We start from the raw sequence: 20,373 nt of genomic DNA, 5'->3' as shown, positions 1-20,373 counted from the left end.
ATACAAAAGTTTAAAAACATTAACTTTCTGTTCCTAACACAATTGTTCTATTAAAATTATTTTGTTAGAAATACTACAATAACTGAATAGAATACATAATTTTGAGCTCACAAACAGTAGTAGCAGGATTTCTATTTTAGAATGTAAAGCATGAAATAATAACTCTGGAAAGAATCTAGGTCTCCAGTGATCCCTAACCCGTTATAATGCTGTATGGTACATTTTCAAATTCTACACTGTGAACCTCAGCAGTGAATGAGAAAAGGAGGGGTAAAAAGGAAGAGGAAGAGGACTGAGTAAAGGAGGGAAGAGGTTGTAACAATTTGCCTTGAAAATCCACTAACTAGCGACTGACCTAGACTAATTCCCTCAAGGACCTGACAACTACATAAACTAAGACATAAAACTGGTTAGTAATCAGACCTGGTCTAGAACCTAGGTTTCCTGATTACCCATATAATGACCCTGAATTCATTATAATGTTTACTGCGGATAGAAGAATGTACTACAAAATAAATATTTAAAAATTGATATATTAAACTATTATATATTAATTAAAACAATTGAAATATCCCATGATATAAACCACAGTCTGGCAAACTGTTTCTATCACAGGCCAGACAGTAACTATTTTAGGTTTTGTGGGTCATGTTGTATTTGTTGCAACTACTCAGTCGTGCTGGTCTAGTGTAATACATACAACCTCTCACTCTGCCTTTGTATATAACATGCAAATGAATGGGTGTGACTGTGTTCCATTCAACTTTATTTATAAAAACAGATAGTAGGCCAAATTTGGTCCATAGGCCAGTCTTCCAATCCCTGATAGAGACCATTATATTTAATATATTTTAAAATATTATTTTTTTTATCTTTTCAAATAAATGACTTTCATTACCCAAAACTAAGAAATTCATGTAAGAGGATTATCTATAAACTAGACGCTATCAAATGTGAATGAACAGAACTTTTCATACTTCTGTCCTTTCTGGAGCTGATGTCACCTGCTAGTAAAGGACTTTCAGTTATTCATTTTAGGACATCGTGGTTCTTGGATACACAGTTTTGCTTTACCTTCCCTGGGCTTTTCTGGTGATAGATGACTTGCTGCTTCTGATGAGTAAGTTGAGGTATTGTCCTTCAAACACGCCACTTCAAGCGTAGACTCACTGTCCTGAATAGACTTTCTGTTCTCTTTGGGTACCCCAATGACCTTTTGGTGCTTTTTGGAAAATTCAGCCAAGGACTCCAGCGCACTTTCAAAGGTTGAATGGTGCTGAATTTGCTGCCGTACCCATTTAGAAAGTCCTAAGAAAAAAGTAAACCCAGGGAAAAACTTCAGTTATTTCATTATTAAAATATTATGTACCAAGAAAAAACTTGGATAATTTTTCTAATAAGGTAATCTAGAATTTAGAGCATATAGAATGGTTCTCAATACTTTTCCTGCCTTTTTACCTTTGCGTGTACAAGATGCTCATATCTCAGTAACATTTCCCTTCATGTGCAATGACTGTCAACTGGAGAGAGGGGAGAGGCAGTGGGAATAGAGTGGGGAGGGGGAGGTTTTTATTTGTCAGTTTAGAATTACTGGGGAATAAGAATAAGGCAAATTTAATTGCACAATTGCCTACAAAAACTGCCTGCCTTTTAATTGTAGGGAAACTACAATTAAAGAAGTTGTAAACAACATAGTCTCACATTCCGAATTGCTAAATTGGACTCCTTTTGCAAAAATAAGTTCAAGATTCCTGTCTCACAGGTTTTTTTGTCCCTCTTTTCCCCTGATTCCAAATAAGCCTTAAACTATTCTGGAGGGTAAAAGGAATAACTTTTTTATGGGCAAATCAGGTCCCTTCTAAATATTACATTGTTTTTAAAAATGTATAAATAATCAAGTTGCAAGGGACAAAATTTGACTGGTGACATATGAAAACTGCATAAAAATGAACCATATTGAATATAAGGTGTTTATTTTTGTACTGATTTTAGAGAGAGAAAACAGAGGAACATGGATTTGCTATTTATTCCACTTATTTATGCACTCACTGGTTGATTCTCATATGTGCCCTGACCAGGGATCAAACCTGCAATCTTGGCGTATGGGGATGACGCTCTAACTGGCCGAGCTACCTGGCCAGGGCTAAGGTGTTTTATAGTATGACTCACTTCAGAATGAAATTCAAAATCAGATATTTGAACTTTTAGAAAATAAATGTTCTCTGCTAATGTTACTAAAAATATCACCTTTTCGAGTAATTAAAAAAGTTACTATGATGTTTTAAGTTCAAAGAGAGACAGTGATTCAAACAACTTGAACTACCTACTATACTTCTATTTCAAATACATTCCTTTAGTTTGTTGTTTTAATGGAGTTTTTCTACCAATCTATATTTAGAAAAATTGAATTTAATCAGAAATCAGTCATCAAAAGAAATTTGTATGTTGTGCTTTTGATTGCCTAGATAAGATTTCACACTTTGAGTCTCAGAAAAAATAAATCAAAACCATACAGAAATAATGAAAAAAATTAATTAAAAAATCAACAAACCTGAACTATAAGGTAAAAGTTTAAGCTCTAGATTTTAAAATAAGAAAAAAAGTAAATAATCATTTCCCTTAAAGTTCTTTATTTTTGGTTGCTAGAAGAAAATAATTACACCACATAAAAATATGAAATTTTCCAAATTGGAGAAATTTTTATACTATTGTTACACCTCTTCCATTTCAAGCATTTTGTAATCAAAGTAAGCCTTTTCAGTGTACAATGTCAGTTTTCTTTTGCTTTTGAGACTTGAAAGAATCTGAGCTCCACCTGCTGACTAAACATAAGTACTTAACATTGTGCTTTTAATTACGTAGTGACCTAAGCACGACAGCTTGCTTTACATACAAGGGAAGAAGATTAATCCAGGTGGATATGTTTTGATATCAAACTAACTATAGTAATTAGGCTCTGAAATGGAAAAAGTATAGTCCATACCATACCCATAGCTAATCTGAAACGAATTTAAAATTCAGCATCTTTTCATTACAGTATGGTATGAACAAACACAGCAACAACTTCAGCATAACCCAGAATGAGAGGATAAAGATCCCTAAGCAGCCAAAGCAGGTGTGCTTGTATGCTTAAACGTAAAAACTTAATGTTTCTTAGAAGATTCATTTCTGTAGAATACCTTTTCCCCTGACAACACTAAATAAATTATTATGTTACTGAGTCAGATCCCACATTCTATAAAATGAAGCATCCTCAGTGATTAATACTATGTTGACAGCTAACCAGATTCTCCTCTATAAAGATTGTTTGCAAACACATAAGCATTAAAAGGCTAGATTTTCAGTCAATATTAATTTTCCATGTTTGATCTAAATATTAAAATTCTCACAATGCAATATACAGATGACCTATCATAGAATTGTACACTTGAAACTTTATTAACCAATATCACCCCAGTAAGTTTAACTTAAAAATTCTTTAATTCTTTGTCTTTAAAAGTAGAAGTCACTAAAGATTGTTATTTATTCTTACTCTAAGCCCAGCGGAGCATCTTACCAGATATGTATCGAGTTGGGTTACTCCTGAAGCGGTCATCCACTAGAATTAGAGCTCCCCAATCATTTTTATGTCGGATACATCTACAGAAAAATAGGAAGAAAGTAAAACAGATATAACTCTGAAAATAAAGCTAAATTTCTAATGGGACAGATAGAATATTGAGAAAATCAGTGACATGTCTTCGATTTATATTCCTTTAATGAAAGTCACATATATTCCTTTAATGAAGCTCATTATTATGAGCAAGGTTGTAGAAACTACTATTTCTACTATTGCTACTATTACTACTACCACTTCTTGGTTTTTGACCTTTATAAATTATGTATAAACTCTATTTATCTTATATTACTGATTCTTCATCACCTCTCCATTCCAATGGAGTTATATCACAATTCTTGTATAAATCAATATGCAGGGTATTACCATTTATGAATGTGAGTTACATGGTGTACTATGGTTATATTTCCCTTCTTATACAAGATTTTTTGTCTTCCCTAGAGGTAATAACCATCTCCATTTTTTTTTTTTTGCTAATTTCTATGTTTTCTATCATTAATTAGTTCCCAAGCTTTGCCACAGTTGTAAAAATTCTTCTCCATATGGTCAAGCCCTCCATCCTCAGAGACCAGTCTGGACTGGCTAGGACGGGACTGCTGCACAGCTGTCATTGCAGGCTTCCCTTCCTGATTGGTTTTGCGAATTCTCTTCCTTTCTTCTGGGTTGAAACTCCGGTTTCCAGCATACTTGGTATTCCTCTCTGAATTTTCTCTTATTCCATGGAGCATATCTTCCAGTAGTATCTTGAGAAAGTGCATTTGAAGCAAATGCTTTAGCACCCTTGCACACTGAAGGCTTTATTCTGTTGCACAGTTTATGGATCACCTGGGTTGTATAGAACGGAGATTGCAAGTCAAAAATTACTCTTAAAAAAGCCCTGGGTGGTGTGGCTCAGTAGATTGAGTGCAGGCCTGCAAACTGAAAGTTTGCTGGTTCTATTCCCAGTCAGGGCACATGCCTGGGTTGCAGGACACGTACCCATTTGGGGATGCGTGAGAGGCAATCAATCAACGTATCCCTCACACATCTGTTTCTCTCCTTTTCTTTCTCCCTCCCTTCCCCCTTCTCTAAATATATATTTTAAAATTACCCTAAAAAACTGGAGATAATTTTCAACTGTCTTTAAGCTTCTGTGTCAGTTTTGAAAAGTCTGTTTTAATTGTGATTCCATATCTTTTGCATTGACCTATATTTTTCTCTTTGGAAAGCTTTAAGACCTTTCATGATCTCAGATAATTTTAAACTACACAGTGAGGTGCTATCTAGCTTTTTTCTGCTTTACTGGTGCTTGAGTGAGCCCTTTCAATAAGAAAATTGTCCTTTAATTCTGAGCATTTTTTAAAAAATTATTTGATATGTTTCTTTCCTCTCTTTTCTCTAGTCTCTTCAAACAGATCATATCAGAGGTTGGCTCCTGCATACTGATCCTCTTTTAGTGCTTCTTTCCTATTTTTGCTTTTCTTTTTAATCTGGGAAATTTCAAAATTATCTTCTAAGCCCAATTCTGCATTTAAAATTTGTTGCTGTCATGTTAACGTCTAGGAGCTTTTTCTTATTTTCTGTTCTTCTTTTACGGAGGCACTATCTTACCTCTCACTTTTTAAAAAATATATTTTATTGATTATGCTATTACAGTTGTCCCATTTTTTCCTCCCTTTTATTCCCCTCTGACCTGCACCCTCCTCCCACCAGCATTGCCCCTTCCCCCTTAGTTCATATCCATGGGTCGTACATATAAGTTCTTTGGCTTCTCCATTTCCCACGCTATTCTTAAGCTCCCCCTGTCTATTTTGTACCTACCATTTATGCTTCTTATTCCCTGTACCTTTTCTCCCATTCTAGCCACTCCCCTTCCCTGCTGATAACCCTCCATGTGATCTCCATTTCTGTGATTCTGTTCTTGTTCTAGCTGTTTGCTTAGTTTTTTGTTTTTTTTTTAGGTTCAGTTGTTGATAGTTGTGAGTTTGTTGTCATTTTACTGTTCATAGTTTTGATCATGTTTTTCTTAGATAAGTCCCTTTAACTTTTCATATAATAAGGGCTTGGTGATGAACTTCTTTAACTTGACCTTATCTGGGAAGCACTTTATCTGCCCTTCCATTCTAAGTGAAAGCTTTGCTGGATAGAGTGGTCTTGGATGTAGGTCCTTGCCTTTCATGATTTTGAATACTTCTTTCCAGCCCCTTCTTGCCTGTAATCTTTCTCTTGAGAAATCAGCTAATAGTCTCATAGGAACTCCTTTGTAGGTAACTGTCTCCTTTTCTCTTGCTGCTTATAAGATTCTCTCCTTATCTTTAATCTTGGCTAATGTGATTATGATGTGCCCTGGTATGTGCTTCCTTGGGTACAACTTATTTGGGAGTCTCTGAACTTCCTGGAAATCTATTTCCTTTGCCAGATTGGGGGAGTTCTACTTCATTATTTTTCCAAATAAGTTTTCAATATCTTGCTCTTCCACTTCTCCTTCTGACACCCCTATGATTTGGATGTTGGAATGTTTAAAATTGTCCCAGAGGTTCCTAAGCCTCTCCTCATTTTTTGAATTCTTGTTTCTTCTTTCTGTTCTGGTTGAATGTTTATTCCTTCCTTCTGGACCAAATCATTGATTTGAGTCCAATTCCCTTCCCTTCACTGCTGGTTCCCTGTACGTTTTGCTTTATTTCACTTTGTATAGCTTTTACTTTTTCCTCTATTTTGCGACCATACTCAACCATTCTGTGAACATCCTGAATACCAGTGTTTTGAACTCTGCATCTGATAGGTTGGCTAGCTCTTCATTGCTTAGTTCTATTTTTGGATCTTTGATCTGGTCTTTCATTTGGGCCATATTTGTCTGGGTGTGCCTGTTACACTGAAAGGGGCGGAGCCTTTGGTATTCACCAGGGTGGGGCAACCTGCTTTGCTGCTTTGTGGCGCTGTATGTGGGGAGGAGTCCGAGAGGGAATAATGCCACTTGCTCAGCTCTCAGCCAGTTTGCAGTCACTTCCACTACCCACAAGTAACTCTGGCCCTTCTGGTGCTGATTCCCAGGTGGGTGGGCTTGCATATGTTCTAGGACCCTGTGGGTCTCTACAATGAACTCTCCTGTGAAGCTGGGAGTTTCTCTTGCCACTGCAACCCCCACAGGTTTTTACAGTCAGAAGTTTTGAGGCTTTATTTCCCCAAACTGGAACCCTGAGTTGCGGGTCTGTCTGGGTCCCCAGTTGTTCCTCCTGGTTTATCTGAACGCAAATGTGGGACCGCCCAGTCTGCCAGCTGCTGCCTTGGTCCTCCAGCTGCTGCCTTGCCGCACATCCTCTCCATCTCAGCTGCCCATCTCTGCCCCTCATACCAGTCTGAATGAATGTTTCTTCTTTAAATTTTCAATTGTTGGGCTTCCATACACTTCGATTTTCTGACAGTTCTGGTTATTTTTTGTTTTTAAATTTGTTTTCCTTCTTTTGGTTGTGCGAAGAGGCAAAGTATAGCTACCTGTGCCTCCATCTTGCCTCTCCCTTTTTAATTAAGTTTTCTACTACCCAGAGGTCAGCAAACTATAACCCATAAGGAAAATCTGGTCCATAACTTGTTTTTATACAGTCTGCATGGTAGAAGTGGCATTTATACTTTTAAAGGTGTTATTTATTTTCAGAGAGAGGGGAATGGTGGGAGAAAGAGAGGGATAAAAACATCAATGTGTGAGAGAGACCACAATGGGCTGCCTCTTGCACATGTCCCAACTTGGGACCCACCTGCAACCCAGGCATGTGCCCTAACCAGGAATCGAACCAGCAACCTTTCGCTTTATGTGGACAACGCCAACAACATGCCAGCTAGGACAGTATTTATACTTTTAAAGGGTTGAAGAAAAAACAAAGAAGAAGATGGACGCAGACTATATATGGCATGAAGAGCCTAAAACAGGGGTGTCAAACTCATTTTCACCAGGGGCCACATCAGCCTCACAATTGCCTTCAAAGGGCCGAAATAATTTTAGGACTGTATGAATGTAACTACTCCTTAACTGTTAAGGAGTTGAAATTACATTCAGCCCTTTGAAGGCAACTGCAAGGCTAATGTGGCCCCTGGTGAAACTGAGTTTGACATCCCTGGCATAAAATATATACTATCTGGCCCTTTATAGAAAAAGTTTGCTAACCACTGTTCTATTGCACTGTTTCTGTTTTCTATAAGTTCGTCCACCCTGTTTGTATTTTGTTGGTATCATTCTGTATTGTTTTGGTTTCTACTTTTCATGTTTTAGATATTCTTTGAATATCCCAACACTCTTTGGACATATTTAACAGTAAGGCACTAAAATGCTGATTGGCAGCTAGGCATACAAGGTGGGGACTTACAAGCTGGGAGGCTTTACAGTAAGGTGATCTGGTAGGAATAGGGCCACTTTGTTACTATCTGTGCACCCTTACTCATAGAGTGGTCGGTTTCCCTAAAGAGAAATACTGTACCTTCCTGCCTTGGAGATACAAGATTGAGTGTCAGCCTACTCAGAGCTGAGAAGAAAAAGGAGATGGAGTTCTCACATTCAGTAGGTAGACTTTTCTTAACCCTCATCTTTAATACATCCTTAGCTATACCTGGAGCTGAATATATAGACGCTAGTTTAATCTCTCCAGAGAGTAAGCCTGGGTAGGGAAGGGGGCTGTCCAACTATTTCTTATACTAACTTACAACTGATCCTCTTGTGTTTAACCCTACTTTAACTGAAACTTTAGAGTGCCCCCAAGCCCTACGCTTTTCCACGCCTGAGTCTGGAGGATCTTATTAACTTTCACGACTACAGATTAAGTTTCAGTTTTTTTGCTTGCTAGGTCATTTCATCATTCATCTGTTTCCCAGGGTTCAAAATTTGTTGACAACTCATGTGCTGTTGTCCCTTCTCTCATGCTTTTTAACTCTGTCAGTTTTGCATTTTTATTCCTTTATCATCGTGGGGTTTTGAGAAGGGGTGAAAATTAATATGTTCGATTTTTTTCCCACAGAGTTTTTTTTTAAAGTCTAAATTTTATATGACGCTCTTTTTTGATATAATTTTTAAATAGTCCATGGGTTCCAAGGTATCAGACCCTACACCTGGGCAGAATGGGAAGATGGATGCTGCCAATATTATAGAATGGTGCTGAGAATCAGTAGAAAGTCAGGATGTCACTCTGTTGTGGTCTCACTACAGGTTATGTTTAAAGTGCCCTATGAAAGAAAGGCATTTAACAAAACAGTTCAGAAACAAAGGTTTCACCTTTTCATTTTTCCATTGTGTTCATACCGCCTTGCTCAAATGAATTATGTCCACTTGAGACAAAGATTATACTTTTAGTAAAGCAGACCTGTTAGGAAATTCATAGTGCAGTTGTAACCTAGTCACAAAACCATCTGGTCCATTCCCAAAGGCTGTTATTACATTTCATGGACTTACATTACTTCAAAAATGCTAATAGTCCCATGTGGCCTTAAAAAAAAGACAACACTTTTTAAACACAATTTGTTTCTGTTTAGGCCCTCTGGACATATCCCTTGTAAGGAGAGTGCCTGAGTATATGCACCTTTTATGTCGATCAATACACACTATGAGTTTTATCAAATGACGTAAAATATTTACTTGATTTTTAAATGGACACATATTTTATAAGTTGTTACTTGTTGATACTGTTTCCCTTCAAATCAGTACAATGACAGTCGAGCCAACCATTTTTAATTAATAAAATACTAAAACGACAGTATTATACATCAATATTACAAACACACGCTTTTCATTAAATTTAGAAAAGTATTTTTGAGGCTCTAAAAGCTCTTTGACCAATGTGTTATAATGAAAACAAGCATGGAACCTGCCATTTTTCAACAAACATTAATTGAGCATCTATACCCCAAGCTGGGACGTGGTTACAGAGAATGCAAAATGTATAATATGTGTTTAGGAAAGGAGACAGAGAAATAATAGGCTATTATAATACAATGAGATGTATGCTATAATAGAGATAATATATAAAATGCTATGGGTTTCCTAGAGAATAAAGAACTTTAGTTGGAGAAGTAAAAAGAGTCTTCATAAAGGACATGATTTTCAACTAGGTTTTGACTGGCATACTTGCCAAATGAATTGTATCATAGCTTGTACACTAAGGCAGAGAGTAATGAAAGGATACGGTATGTTTAATAATTTAATAGTGACATTATGTTTAATAGTGAGAACTTTAGTGGATGGAAGTAATGTATAAGGATGAGAAAAACAGGTCTTGAGGTTTTAAAAAGAGGAGGAGCCAAGATGTTAATGTCCATTTAGTAGCTATGTGATGTTAGATAAGTAATTTCATCTCTCTCAATAATATATGTAAAAAGGTTTATAAATGACAGAGTGAGATACAAATGTATAGTCATGCACCCCTTAACGATGAGGACACATTCTGAGAAACGCATCGATAGGTAGTTTTGTCATCCTGCAGACGTCAGAAAGGGCACTTGTGCAAATCTGGCTGTACGGTAGAGCCCATCGCTCCTGGACTACAAACATGTACTGAACACTGTAGGCAACTGTGACACAAATACTTGGGTATTGTGTATGTAAGCAAAAAAAGGTACAGTAAAAATATGGTATCAAAGATAAAATGATACACCTATACAGAGCACTTACCATGAGTGGAACTGGTAGGACTGGAAGCTGCTCTGAGTGAGTGGATGACTGCGTAGGGAGTCAATTGTGAAGGCCTAGGACATACTGTGCACTACTGTGTACTTTATAAACACTGTCCTACCCCTGGTCCTTCCGACAGGGTCAGAAATAGAATACTGAAGCTGTCAATGCCGCTTCACAGACAGGGTTGTGGTTTGGACTGGCTGTAACTATCAAGGAGAAACTGGCTGGATAAGGTGTGTATCACCTTAATGGTAACTGTCAGGAGGGAGTGTAAGGTGGCCTGAGAATCAGTAGGAATAAAATCAAGACGGAGAGAAAAGGAACATAGGGGATTGCCATGGCCATGTAGTTTGGCCATTGCATGCTGGAGCAGCAGTCAGATTAGAAACTTTTTGGTCCCCCCCCACCCTGCAAAAAAAGAGGGTACAAATATGTAGAGGGTATAGAACTGAAAACTCAATATTTTGACTTTGGAAAATTATTGGGAGGGAGGGGAGAAAATGCAGACAACTGTAATTGAACAGCAATAAAAAAATGTTTAATATAAAAAAAAGAAAATTATTTGTGGTTACATTGAGCATATCTGGCACAAAGGGCTCTCTCTGGCATTGAACTGGTGGAAGAAATAAAACTCATCCATACTTTACATTATTACAACCTGAAAAGACTTCCAAAATACAGGCACAGGCTGGCTCCACACTACCACGGAGAGATTTACTAATGTGGCAGTGGCACTTGATTCTCACTGAATAGCTCCTGCAGACCTGTGTCCTACTATAGGCTCTCAGGTCGTCAACGAAGAATTTATAGCAATGAACTCTGAAGACCGCCAAGCTAGATCTGGGAGAGCTGTGACACCCTCTAACACACAGTGGTGGAGGGACAGGCTCCTCTGTGCTGAACAGGTCAGGGGCTGACTCACTGGGATGTAATCTGCACACTTAAAATTGAGGTACTGTGAGTATGAGGGAATCTATTCCAAGCCCCACAGATATTGCTCCCATTAGAGAAAAAAAGTCCTCCTGAACTATATATCCTTTCACTTCTTACAGGAAATCTCCACTCTACTCTTACGGGACCACCCTCGTATATGTGCTCCATTGGTGACCAAAAGGTTGTCGTGTGGCCCATGGCTGTACTTTTGCTTCAAATGGTTTCTTGAAATTTAAGGCATTGCTTATATTAAAAGGAAAAATAATCAACTGAGTAAGAATTTTTTTTAAAAATTAAGTCAGTAATTTTAAATGAGCATTTAGGCTCCCCTAAAAACTATTTGCTGAATATTAAAATTCCAACAGAACAAAACAAAACAGGTCAATGAGCAGGAAGAGAAAAGGTGAGCAGACGAAATGCTTCAAGAACAACTTGCAGTGCAACTTGATGCCAAGTATCGATGGAATTCCTAGGCGGAGAAGGGAAATAGCTTAACGACGTCGGTACACTAACGATGGAGCTAGATCCTTCAGTTTGAAGTAAAACACCTACAGAACATCAATCTGAAATAATGGGGAGGGGAGGGCTGATGTGTTCTGGGACTTATACCCAGCTGTTGCAGTCCTATGTCATCAGCTACACGTAAATCTGAACTTAAGTGCATTCTGGTCTGCTTACGTGTAAATGGGCTAATGTGAGTGAACAAGATACTTGAAAAAAAATCTACATTCTGAATTTGGCCAGGTCAGATAATGGTTAGCCGTGTGTCTTCTGACTGAACTGAAAATATGTCAGATGGTCGTGTTTTCGTGATTTTACTCCTAACCTGTATTCTTTTATTTGATATATCTAAAAGCATTACAGCTTCTAAACAGTTGAACTAATAGAATTTCATAAACACAAAATATAAAATATTAAATTAGATTATTAAAAATCTACTAATTATAGTGTTTAAAAATTAAATGTTGGTATCCGATAATATGAATTATGACATAAAATGGTGATTTAAAAACCACCAAGTACAAGTCTTAATGAATCAGAATCCTTAGAAAAAGGAGTATTATGATTACATTTCATTGTTAGTTGGTGTTAATTCTTTAGCATCACAAGCACGGTTTGGTTTAACCTTCTTGAGTGGTTTACTCTTTACCCATAAAACCATCATGAGTCTGATGGTCATAAGATAAAAATTTTATTGTTTGGTGGTAACTTCTACAAATATTTACTGAACACCTTTGTGTGACATTCATTGTTTGAACAATCAAAACTTCTTTAAACTTCAGCAAGTTGAGTTTTATTTTCCATTTATTTCATTGATTCTTTTCAACTTTCACTTGTGACATCTATCATTGAAAAGATATCAGTTCCTGGGGTTCTAGTGAAATAAATTGGAAGGGTCATCCAGGAACATGTATAAAGGACCCATGGACAAAGCCAAAGGGGGTAGGACTGAGGGTGGGAGGTGGGGGTAGGGGGCAGCAGGGAGTGGTGGGGGAAAATGGAGACAACTGTACTTGAACAACAATAAAAAAAGAAATTAAAAAAAGATGTAGAAGAAATAAAAGAAATAAAATGTAAGATATAGAAACATGTTTATTTATACTAATAATCACAATAATGCATCAACACAAAAAAATTCTATTAAATTTATAATAAGGAGTAAAGTAGTAAGACAAGCTCTACATAGAGCCTTGCTCACAGATGATGTTACAGTAACATTATATTAAATTTCACTTCACTTACCTACCTAGGGCCTGGTTTAAGGCCCTGTATGCTTGGATTTCATACCACTGACGACCAGGTAAAAGACCTCTCAATTTTGAATGCTGGTCATTATACTGGCGCTTAAGTTCAACCTAATAATTTAAAAATATAATAAAAATGGAGTAGATAATTAAAGTTCATTTTAAAACATCATATTAACTTCGAACATTTCAAACATCATTTTAGTAAGGTAGAGAGATTTTGTCTTTCAGTACTAAATTTGTTTCAGTTCATTTAAATAGTTCTCATTTTTAAACTTTTTATTGAATTTATTGGGGTGACATTGGTTAATAAAATTATATAATTTCAGGTGTACAATTGTATAACACATCATCTATATATTACGTTGTATGTTCACCATCCCAAGTCATCTACTCATCCTTACATTCCCTAAATTCCTACATGCACAAAATTAATTCTGTGTGATGATATAAGTTGTATTGAGAAATAATACACATATAATAAAATCCACAAACATTCAATGTACATGGAAATAAGTTTTGATAAATATGTAGTCATATAATCACCATCAGAATCAAGAATGTAGAATATTTTCAACACCCTCAAATGTCCCTCCTATCCCCTTTCAGTTAATTGCCTTTACTGCTGACCCCGTTAACTAAAATAATCTGCAGTTTTGTGTTTTCTAGAATTCCATGTAAATGTCATACAGCATGTAATTATGTCCGTCTTTTTTCACTGAACATAATGATTTTGGAATTCATCAGTAGTTCATTCTTTTATGTTCATCTAGTATGATAATCTCTGCTTTTTCTTCGGGATGTTTAGACCATTCATGTGTAATGTGATTATTGTTATAACATGGCTTAAATCTATAGTAGCAGAATCCACAGTCTTCTCAAGTACACACGTAACATTTTCCAGGACAGATTATGTGCTAGGTCACAAAACCAGTCTTCACAACTTTAAGAAGATTGAAATCATACCAAGTATCTATTTCAACCACTGCTAGAGCATGAAATTAGAAATCGGTAACACGAGGAAAACTGGAATATTCACAAATATGTGGAAATTACCAAACACCTGAACAATCAATGGGTGAAAGAAGAAATAAAATAAAATTACTATCTTGGTAAAATTGAAAATTCAAACCAAAACTATGGAATGCAGCAAAATCAGTTCTAAAAGAAATGTTTAAAGCAATAAACACCTACATTAAAAAAAAAAAATCTCAAATAAACAACCTAATTTTACACCTTAAGAAGACAAACTAAACTCAAAGTTAGTAGAAGGAGGAAAACAACTGAGATGAGAACAGAAATAAATGAAATACAAACTAGAAACAAAAGAATCACTGAAATTAAGAATTAATTTTTGAAAAAATAAACAAAACCGATAAACTTTTGCTAAATAAAAAAACCCTCAAATAAAATTATAACTGAAAGAGCAGATTACAGCTGATACTACCAAAAATGCAAACAGTCATAAGAGACTTCCAGGAAGAATTATATGCCCCCAAATTGAATAAACTTGAAATAAATAAATTCCAAGAAACATATAACCTACAAAATAAGTAAATAATGAAGAAACAGAAAGTCTGAATAGACCTAAAATAAGTAAAGAGACTGTAGTAGTAATAAAACAATCTCCCTACAAAGAAAATTTCAGGACCAGATAGCTTCATTGGTGAACTCTACCAGGCATTTAAGGAAGAATTAACACCAATCCTTCTCATATGCTTCTGAAATATTGAAGGAACACATCCCAACTCATTTTAGGAGACCAGCAGTGCTCGCTTACCAAAGCCAGATAAGGACAACATTCCCGATAAACATAGTTACAAAAATCCTCAACAAAATACCAGCAAACTGAACTGAACAGCACAGTAAAAGAACCATACACTGTAATTGAGTGGGATTTATGCCTGCAATGCAAGATTGGTTCAACATACATAAATTAATAAATGTAATGCACCACAGTAACAGAATGAAGGATAAAAATCACATGATCATCTCGATACATGCAGAAAAAGCATTTGACAAATTTAACACCATTTTATAGTAAAAACAATTTAAAAATTCAGTATAGAAGGAATGTACCTCAACATAATAAAGACCATGTAGACAAGCCTATAGATGACATCATAGTCAATGGTGAAGAGCTGAAAATTTTTCCTCTAAGATCCAGAACAAGACAAAGGTGCCCACTCCCTCCACTGCTATTCAACAAAGTACTAAAAGTCTTAGCCTGAGCAATTAAGTAAGAAAAAAAAACAAAAAGGCATCCAAATCAGAAAGGAAGTAAAATTATCTGTGTTTGCAGATGGCATGATCTATATGTAGAAAACCCTAAAAACTCTATAAATAAAAAAACCAAACCCTGTTAGACCCAAAACCATAAAACTCATAGAAGGAAACACAGGCAGTAAACTCTCTGACATCACTTAGTCATATTTTTTTAATATGTCTCCTCCAGCAAGATAACCAAAAGAAAAAATAAACAAATGGGACCACATCAAACTAAAAAGTTTTTGCACAGCAAAAAACCATCAACAAAATGAAAAGACAACCTAGTGAATGGGGAAAGATATTTGCCAATGATGCATACAATAAGTGTTAATATCCAAAATGCAGGGATGAGCAAAAGTAGGTTTATAGTTTGTTGTAAGAAAAAAGAACTGCAGGTTATAATTATTACAAAAGCTTTATTAACTCAAAAGAATATCACCATGGCACTTACAAGATTGTACGTAAGAGTAGTGTGACATTCTGACATTCTTTTGAGTTAATAAAGCTTTTGAAATAATCATAACCTGTATGTCTTTATCCATATGAACGAACTGTAAATTAAAGCTTGTCCTACATTTGTCCACCCCTCTATGTCAGGACCTCATAGAACTTAACATCAAAAAGACAAAAAAATACAATTAAAAAATGGACAGAGGACCTGAATAGACAATTTTTCAAAAAGGACATACAGCCAACGGACATACAAAAAAGTTCTCAACATCACTGATCATCAGAGAAGTGCAAATTTAAGCCAAAATGAAATATCATCTCATACCTGTCAGAATGGCTATCATCAATAAATCAATAAACAACAAAGTTTGGCAAGGAGGTAGAGAAAAGGGAACCCTTGTGCACTGTTGGTGGATTGCAAATTGGAGCAGCCACTATGAAAAATATGGAGGTTCTTCAAAAAATTAAAAGTAGAACCACCATATGACCCAGCAATCCCACTTCTGAGTGTTTAATCTGAGGAAACCCAAAGCACTAATTCAAAAAGATATGTATGCGCCCCTGTTTGTTGCAGCATTATTTACAATAGCTAACATATGGAAGCAACTTAAGCGTCCATCAACAGATGATTAGATAAAGATGATGTGGTCCATATATACAATGGAATATTACTCCACTATAAAAACGAATGAATTTTTACCATTTGTGACAACACAGATGGACCTGGAGGGTGTTATGCTAACTGAAATAAGTCAGACACGGAAAGACAAATACCATATGATTTCACTTGTACGTGAAATTTAAAAAACAAAACAAACGAACAAATAAAACTGAAACTCAGATTAGAAAACAAACTGATGGTTGCCAAGTGGGAGGAAAGTTGGGGAGCTGGGTGAAAAAGTTGAAGAAATACAAATTGGCAATTCTAAAACAGTTATGGGGATGTAGAGAATACAGAATACAGCCATAATACTGTAATAACTGCATGGTGCCAGGTGAGTACGAGACTTACCGGGTGGGTCACTTTGTAAGTTATGTAAATGTCTAATGACTACACTGTATACCTGAAACTAATATAATATTGAATGTTGACTAGTTAAAAACTAAATATGTTTTAAAAGCACACAAAACTCAGTTGTATTTCTATACAATAACAACAAACTAGACCAAAAAAATTAGGAAAACAAACCCATTTTACAATAGCATCAAAAAGAATTAAATACTTTGGAATAAATTTAACAAAGGAGGTAAAAGATCTTTACACTGAAAACTGGAAGATGATGAAAGGAATTAAAGAAACACAAATAAATGGAAAGATACTGCATTTATTTATGGACTAGAAGAATTAATACTGTTAAAATGTCCTTAGTATCCAAAGTGATCTACAGATTCAATGCAATCCCTGCCAAAATTCAAATAGCATTTTTTATAAAACTAGAAAAAAAAATCCTAAAATTTCTGTGAAACCACAAGAGATCCTGAATAGCCAAAGCAATATTGAGAAACCCTGAGGCATCACACTTCCTTGTGTTAAACTATATTATAAAACTTTAGAAACTGAAACTAAAATTTGTATGGTACTGCCCTGGCTGGTGTGGTTCAGTTGGTTGGAGCATTGTCCCGTAAACCAAAAGGTCGCAGGTTCTAGTCATTGAATTAGATATTATAATCATATCCCTTTTCAAAGAGACCCAGAATTAACTATAGGGCATAAAACTACATTCCTATTAAAAGCAATGTCACACCAAAGGACACTACAAACCCAGCTTTCATCTGGTCTTCACGAAAGTCCCACAAGTGAACTACTTCTATACAAAGTCAGGATATATGCTATACATATTCAGACTGAGTTTTTCAAATATATAAGTTAATAAGCTTTTTCCTGTAAAAAAGCTCTCCTGTAAAAAGTAAAATGCAAGTTCTGAGTGAAAGGAATTTATGTATTATGATTTTAATTTTTCATACACTAATTGAATGAAAAAAGGGACTTACATTTTAAGCAACTCTGAAGAATACCTTACAATTAACTATGCCTCTATAAAGCTTAAAAAAGGAAACTAAATAAAAAAGAATGCTGTAGAAACATTAAAAAGATAACATTTAAAGTAGAAAACTGATATAATGGGAAGAAATTTTTGTTAGCTTAAAGAAACACTCTGTTCAGTTCAATATTTACAGTTTGGGCTGTGTGCAAGGCATCCGTGAAAGGCATTAGATATACAAAGATGAGTTAAAAATATTTTCTGCTTACAAAGATCAGGAAAAGATACGAGTACAAATGGCCACCAAGTAAATACTGGTGTTAAAACAGTAGCTTTGGTTACAGTACATAGAAATAAGAGGAGTTGAGAAATGATGATACGCTATGAATTTGGTGCAAGAGTAGATAGAGGGCCCTTCCTGGAAAGGCAAAAGGAATGGAAGAGGCCCAGTTTGTAACATTGTGGAGCTACAGAATTTAAGTGACAAAGTAGACGTGGGGCTTATTGAAGAGAGAAAAGATATAAAATTACTCCAAAGTTTCCAGCCACTGAGAGAAGCAATCCAGAAATCCACCAAGAGATGACAGGAACAGAAGTTTAAGGAAGAAGATAAAATCCGTGTTAAAGGAATAATTTATAAACCAAGAACAGAAACTGACAATGAGTAAGCTAAATAGAAAGTCAAAATTAAAAAGTTTAGAACCAAAGATCTTATTAATAACTGATAAATAATAAGATATATTGAGTTCCTATAATGTTCCATGCACAGTGCAGTGCTTACTACATACTACCTCATTAAATCGTCACAACAATCAAGAGGTAGATATTACTACCCCATTTTACAGATGAGAAATATAAGGTTTAAAAGACTAAGTAGCATGTTGAACGCCACCCAGACTGTGAGGCGTAGAGCTGGGATTTTTACTCTAGAGATAGGTTTGCCTATCTCTAGAGCTTGGTCTCTTAAGAGTGAAAACTCGAGAGTCAACACACTATATTGCTTCTTTGAGTAATCTGAAGTAGTCAGTTCTGTTAGGCTTATTTTTAGTATTTCAAAGTAGGATGAGCCCTGGCTGGTGTGGCTCAGTGCATTGAGTGCTGGCCTGCAAACCAAAGGGTCACCATTTGATTTCCGGTCAGGGCACATGCCTGGGTTGCAGGCCAGGACCCCAGCAGGGGGCATGTGAGAGGCAACCACACACTGATGTTTCTCTCCCTTGCCTTCTCCCTCCCTTCCCTTTTCTAAAAAAAATAAACCTTTTTAAAAAATAAATAAAAATGGGATGAGTAAGAAAATCTAATTAAAATAAAATAAAAAATGGTTTTCAAATTCAATGACCAATAACAGTTAGTATATAAACTCAAAGAAATTGAGTATAATTCCTAGCAACTAGTTAGTCCAATGACAAACAGCGCAAGCTGCTACTTTCAGTTTAGCTTTTACAGATTCTCCTGTGTAGTATTCCTGGACAAACATCTTTTGTAGTATAAGCCTAATTAAAGATGTGAGTAATTTTGTTGGAAAAAATTTTGGACTTCGAAGATAAATTAACTTATTGCTTTAAGAAGTTGTAGAACTACTCAAGAAAAATAGTCTTCAATAATCTATGATACTATTAACCTTTTTACACAAAGGGCATGCTTTAGGAGAGAAAGCAGAAGAGTACACTTCTAGTAATTAACTTTCAAACTGGCAGGCAAGAAATTTTAGTTTATATCCACTCACAGGAATCTGTCACATTTCTAAATTAAAACTTTATAACTAGAATATAAAGAAAATTAACTTTTATTTGTGTCATAAACTGTGTTTTTAAAGGTAATACAAACAGTAAATAAAATAGTAAATAATCTTCTAAAAATATTTTAGAAAAAAATGCTTTAAAAATTCTACCCAACTGGGAAAAATAAACATTTCCTACCTATCTCTCAAAATCTAACTAAGTAGTTTCTCTATATTCTTTAAGAATATCCCCCCTCTCCTCCTAATCTAGCATTTATCCTTTGTCATATATAATAACTTGAGGATTTTCAAATTCCGTAAACCATATTCAAATACATTATAATACTCACTGTGCCAATGACAAATTGCTCTAGGAAGTGTTAGTTATAAATAAAATAGAGATGATGTAGCAACTAGTCGATTAAAAAAACAAAATTATATTCTCTTTCCTTGGCTTTTATTTTTCATTAAAATGAATCAACTTGTGTATAAATATATCACATCAGTTTCTTGTAAATTTTCAAATACTCTAAAATCCAGATGGCGAAGAGTAAATGAGGTCCTGGTCAAGATGGATGCGTAGGTAAACACGGTTTGCCTCCTCGAATAACCACAGCAAAAACTACAACTAGACTACAAAAAGCTATCACCCAGAATTGTGAGTAAATAACTTATATGCATGAACTATGGACATAAACTAAGGGGTGGATTGCCAGAGGGAATGGGGGAATGCGGAGGAGGGCAAGGGGGTAAAAATTGGGACAACTGTAATAGCATAATCAATAAAATATATTTAAAAAATAAAATCCAAGTGGCTTTAAAAATACTGCCAATATTTTACCTATTGAAATTAATTTAAGGTGAGAAGAAAAAAGCTTTTGAAAGTAAATATATATAAAGGTTAACTTTGAAATATTTGTTATGATTTAAGAAATAGATTTTTTCAAATTAATTAACAAATTGTCATTGGGGGGGAATACATTCAATCAGGGAAAGAGCAAAACTAAGGGTTTGGAAAGGTCGGGAGC

At 35.4% G+C, this 20,373-nt stretch overlaps 1 protein-coding gene across 4 annotated transcripts in view; it reads right to left on the bottom strand.

The window, feature by feature from the left end:
• BRIP1 (BRCA1 interacting DNA helicase 1) overlaps positions 1-20,373 on the bottom strand; it is a 134,347-nt gene that overhangs the window by 22,815 nt on the left and 91,159 nt on the right. For all 4 annotated transcript variants that reach the window (XM_045182520.2, XM_053911817.1, XM_053911818.1 and 1 more), the window contains exons 16-18: positions 12,924-13,036; positions 3,557-3,639; positions 1,075-1,308 (exon numbers count right to left, since the gene is read on the bottom strand). In XM_045182520.2, the coding sequence (XP_045038455.2) occupies positions 1,075-1,308; positions 3,557-3,639; positions 12,924-13,036 (430 nt within the window). The remainder of the gene's footprint in view (positions 1-1,074; positions 1,309-3,556; positions 3,640-12,923; positions 13,037-20,373) is intronic.

The sequence above is a fragment of the Desmodus rotundus genome, chromosome 9, assembly GCF_022682495.2.
Source record: "Desmodus rotundus isolate HL8 chromosome 9, HLdesRot8A.1, whole genome shotgun sequence".
Lineage (NCBI taxonomy): Eukaryota > Metazoa > Chordata > Mammalia > Chiroptera > Phyllostomidae > Desmodus > Desmodus rotundus.
The sequence above is the reverse complement of the archived record's forward strand: the minus strand, read 5'-3'. Positions and strand labels throughout refer to the sequence as shown.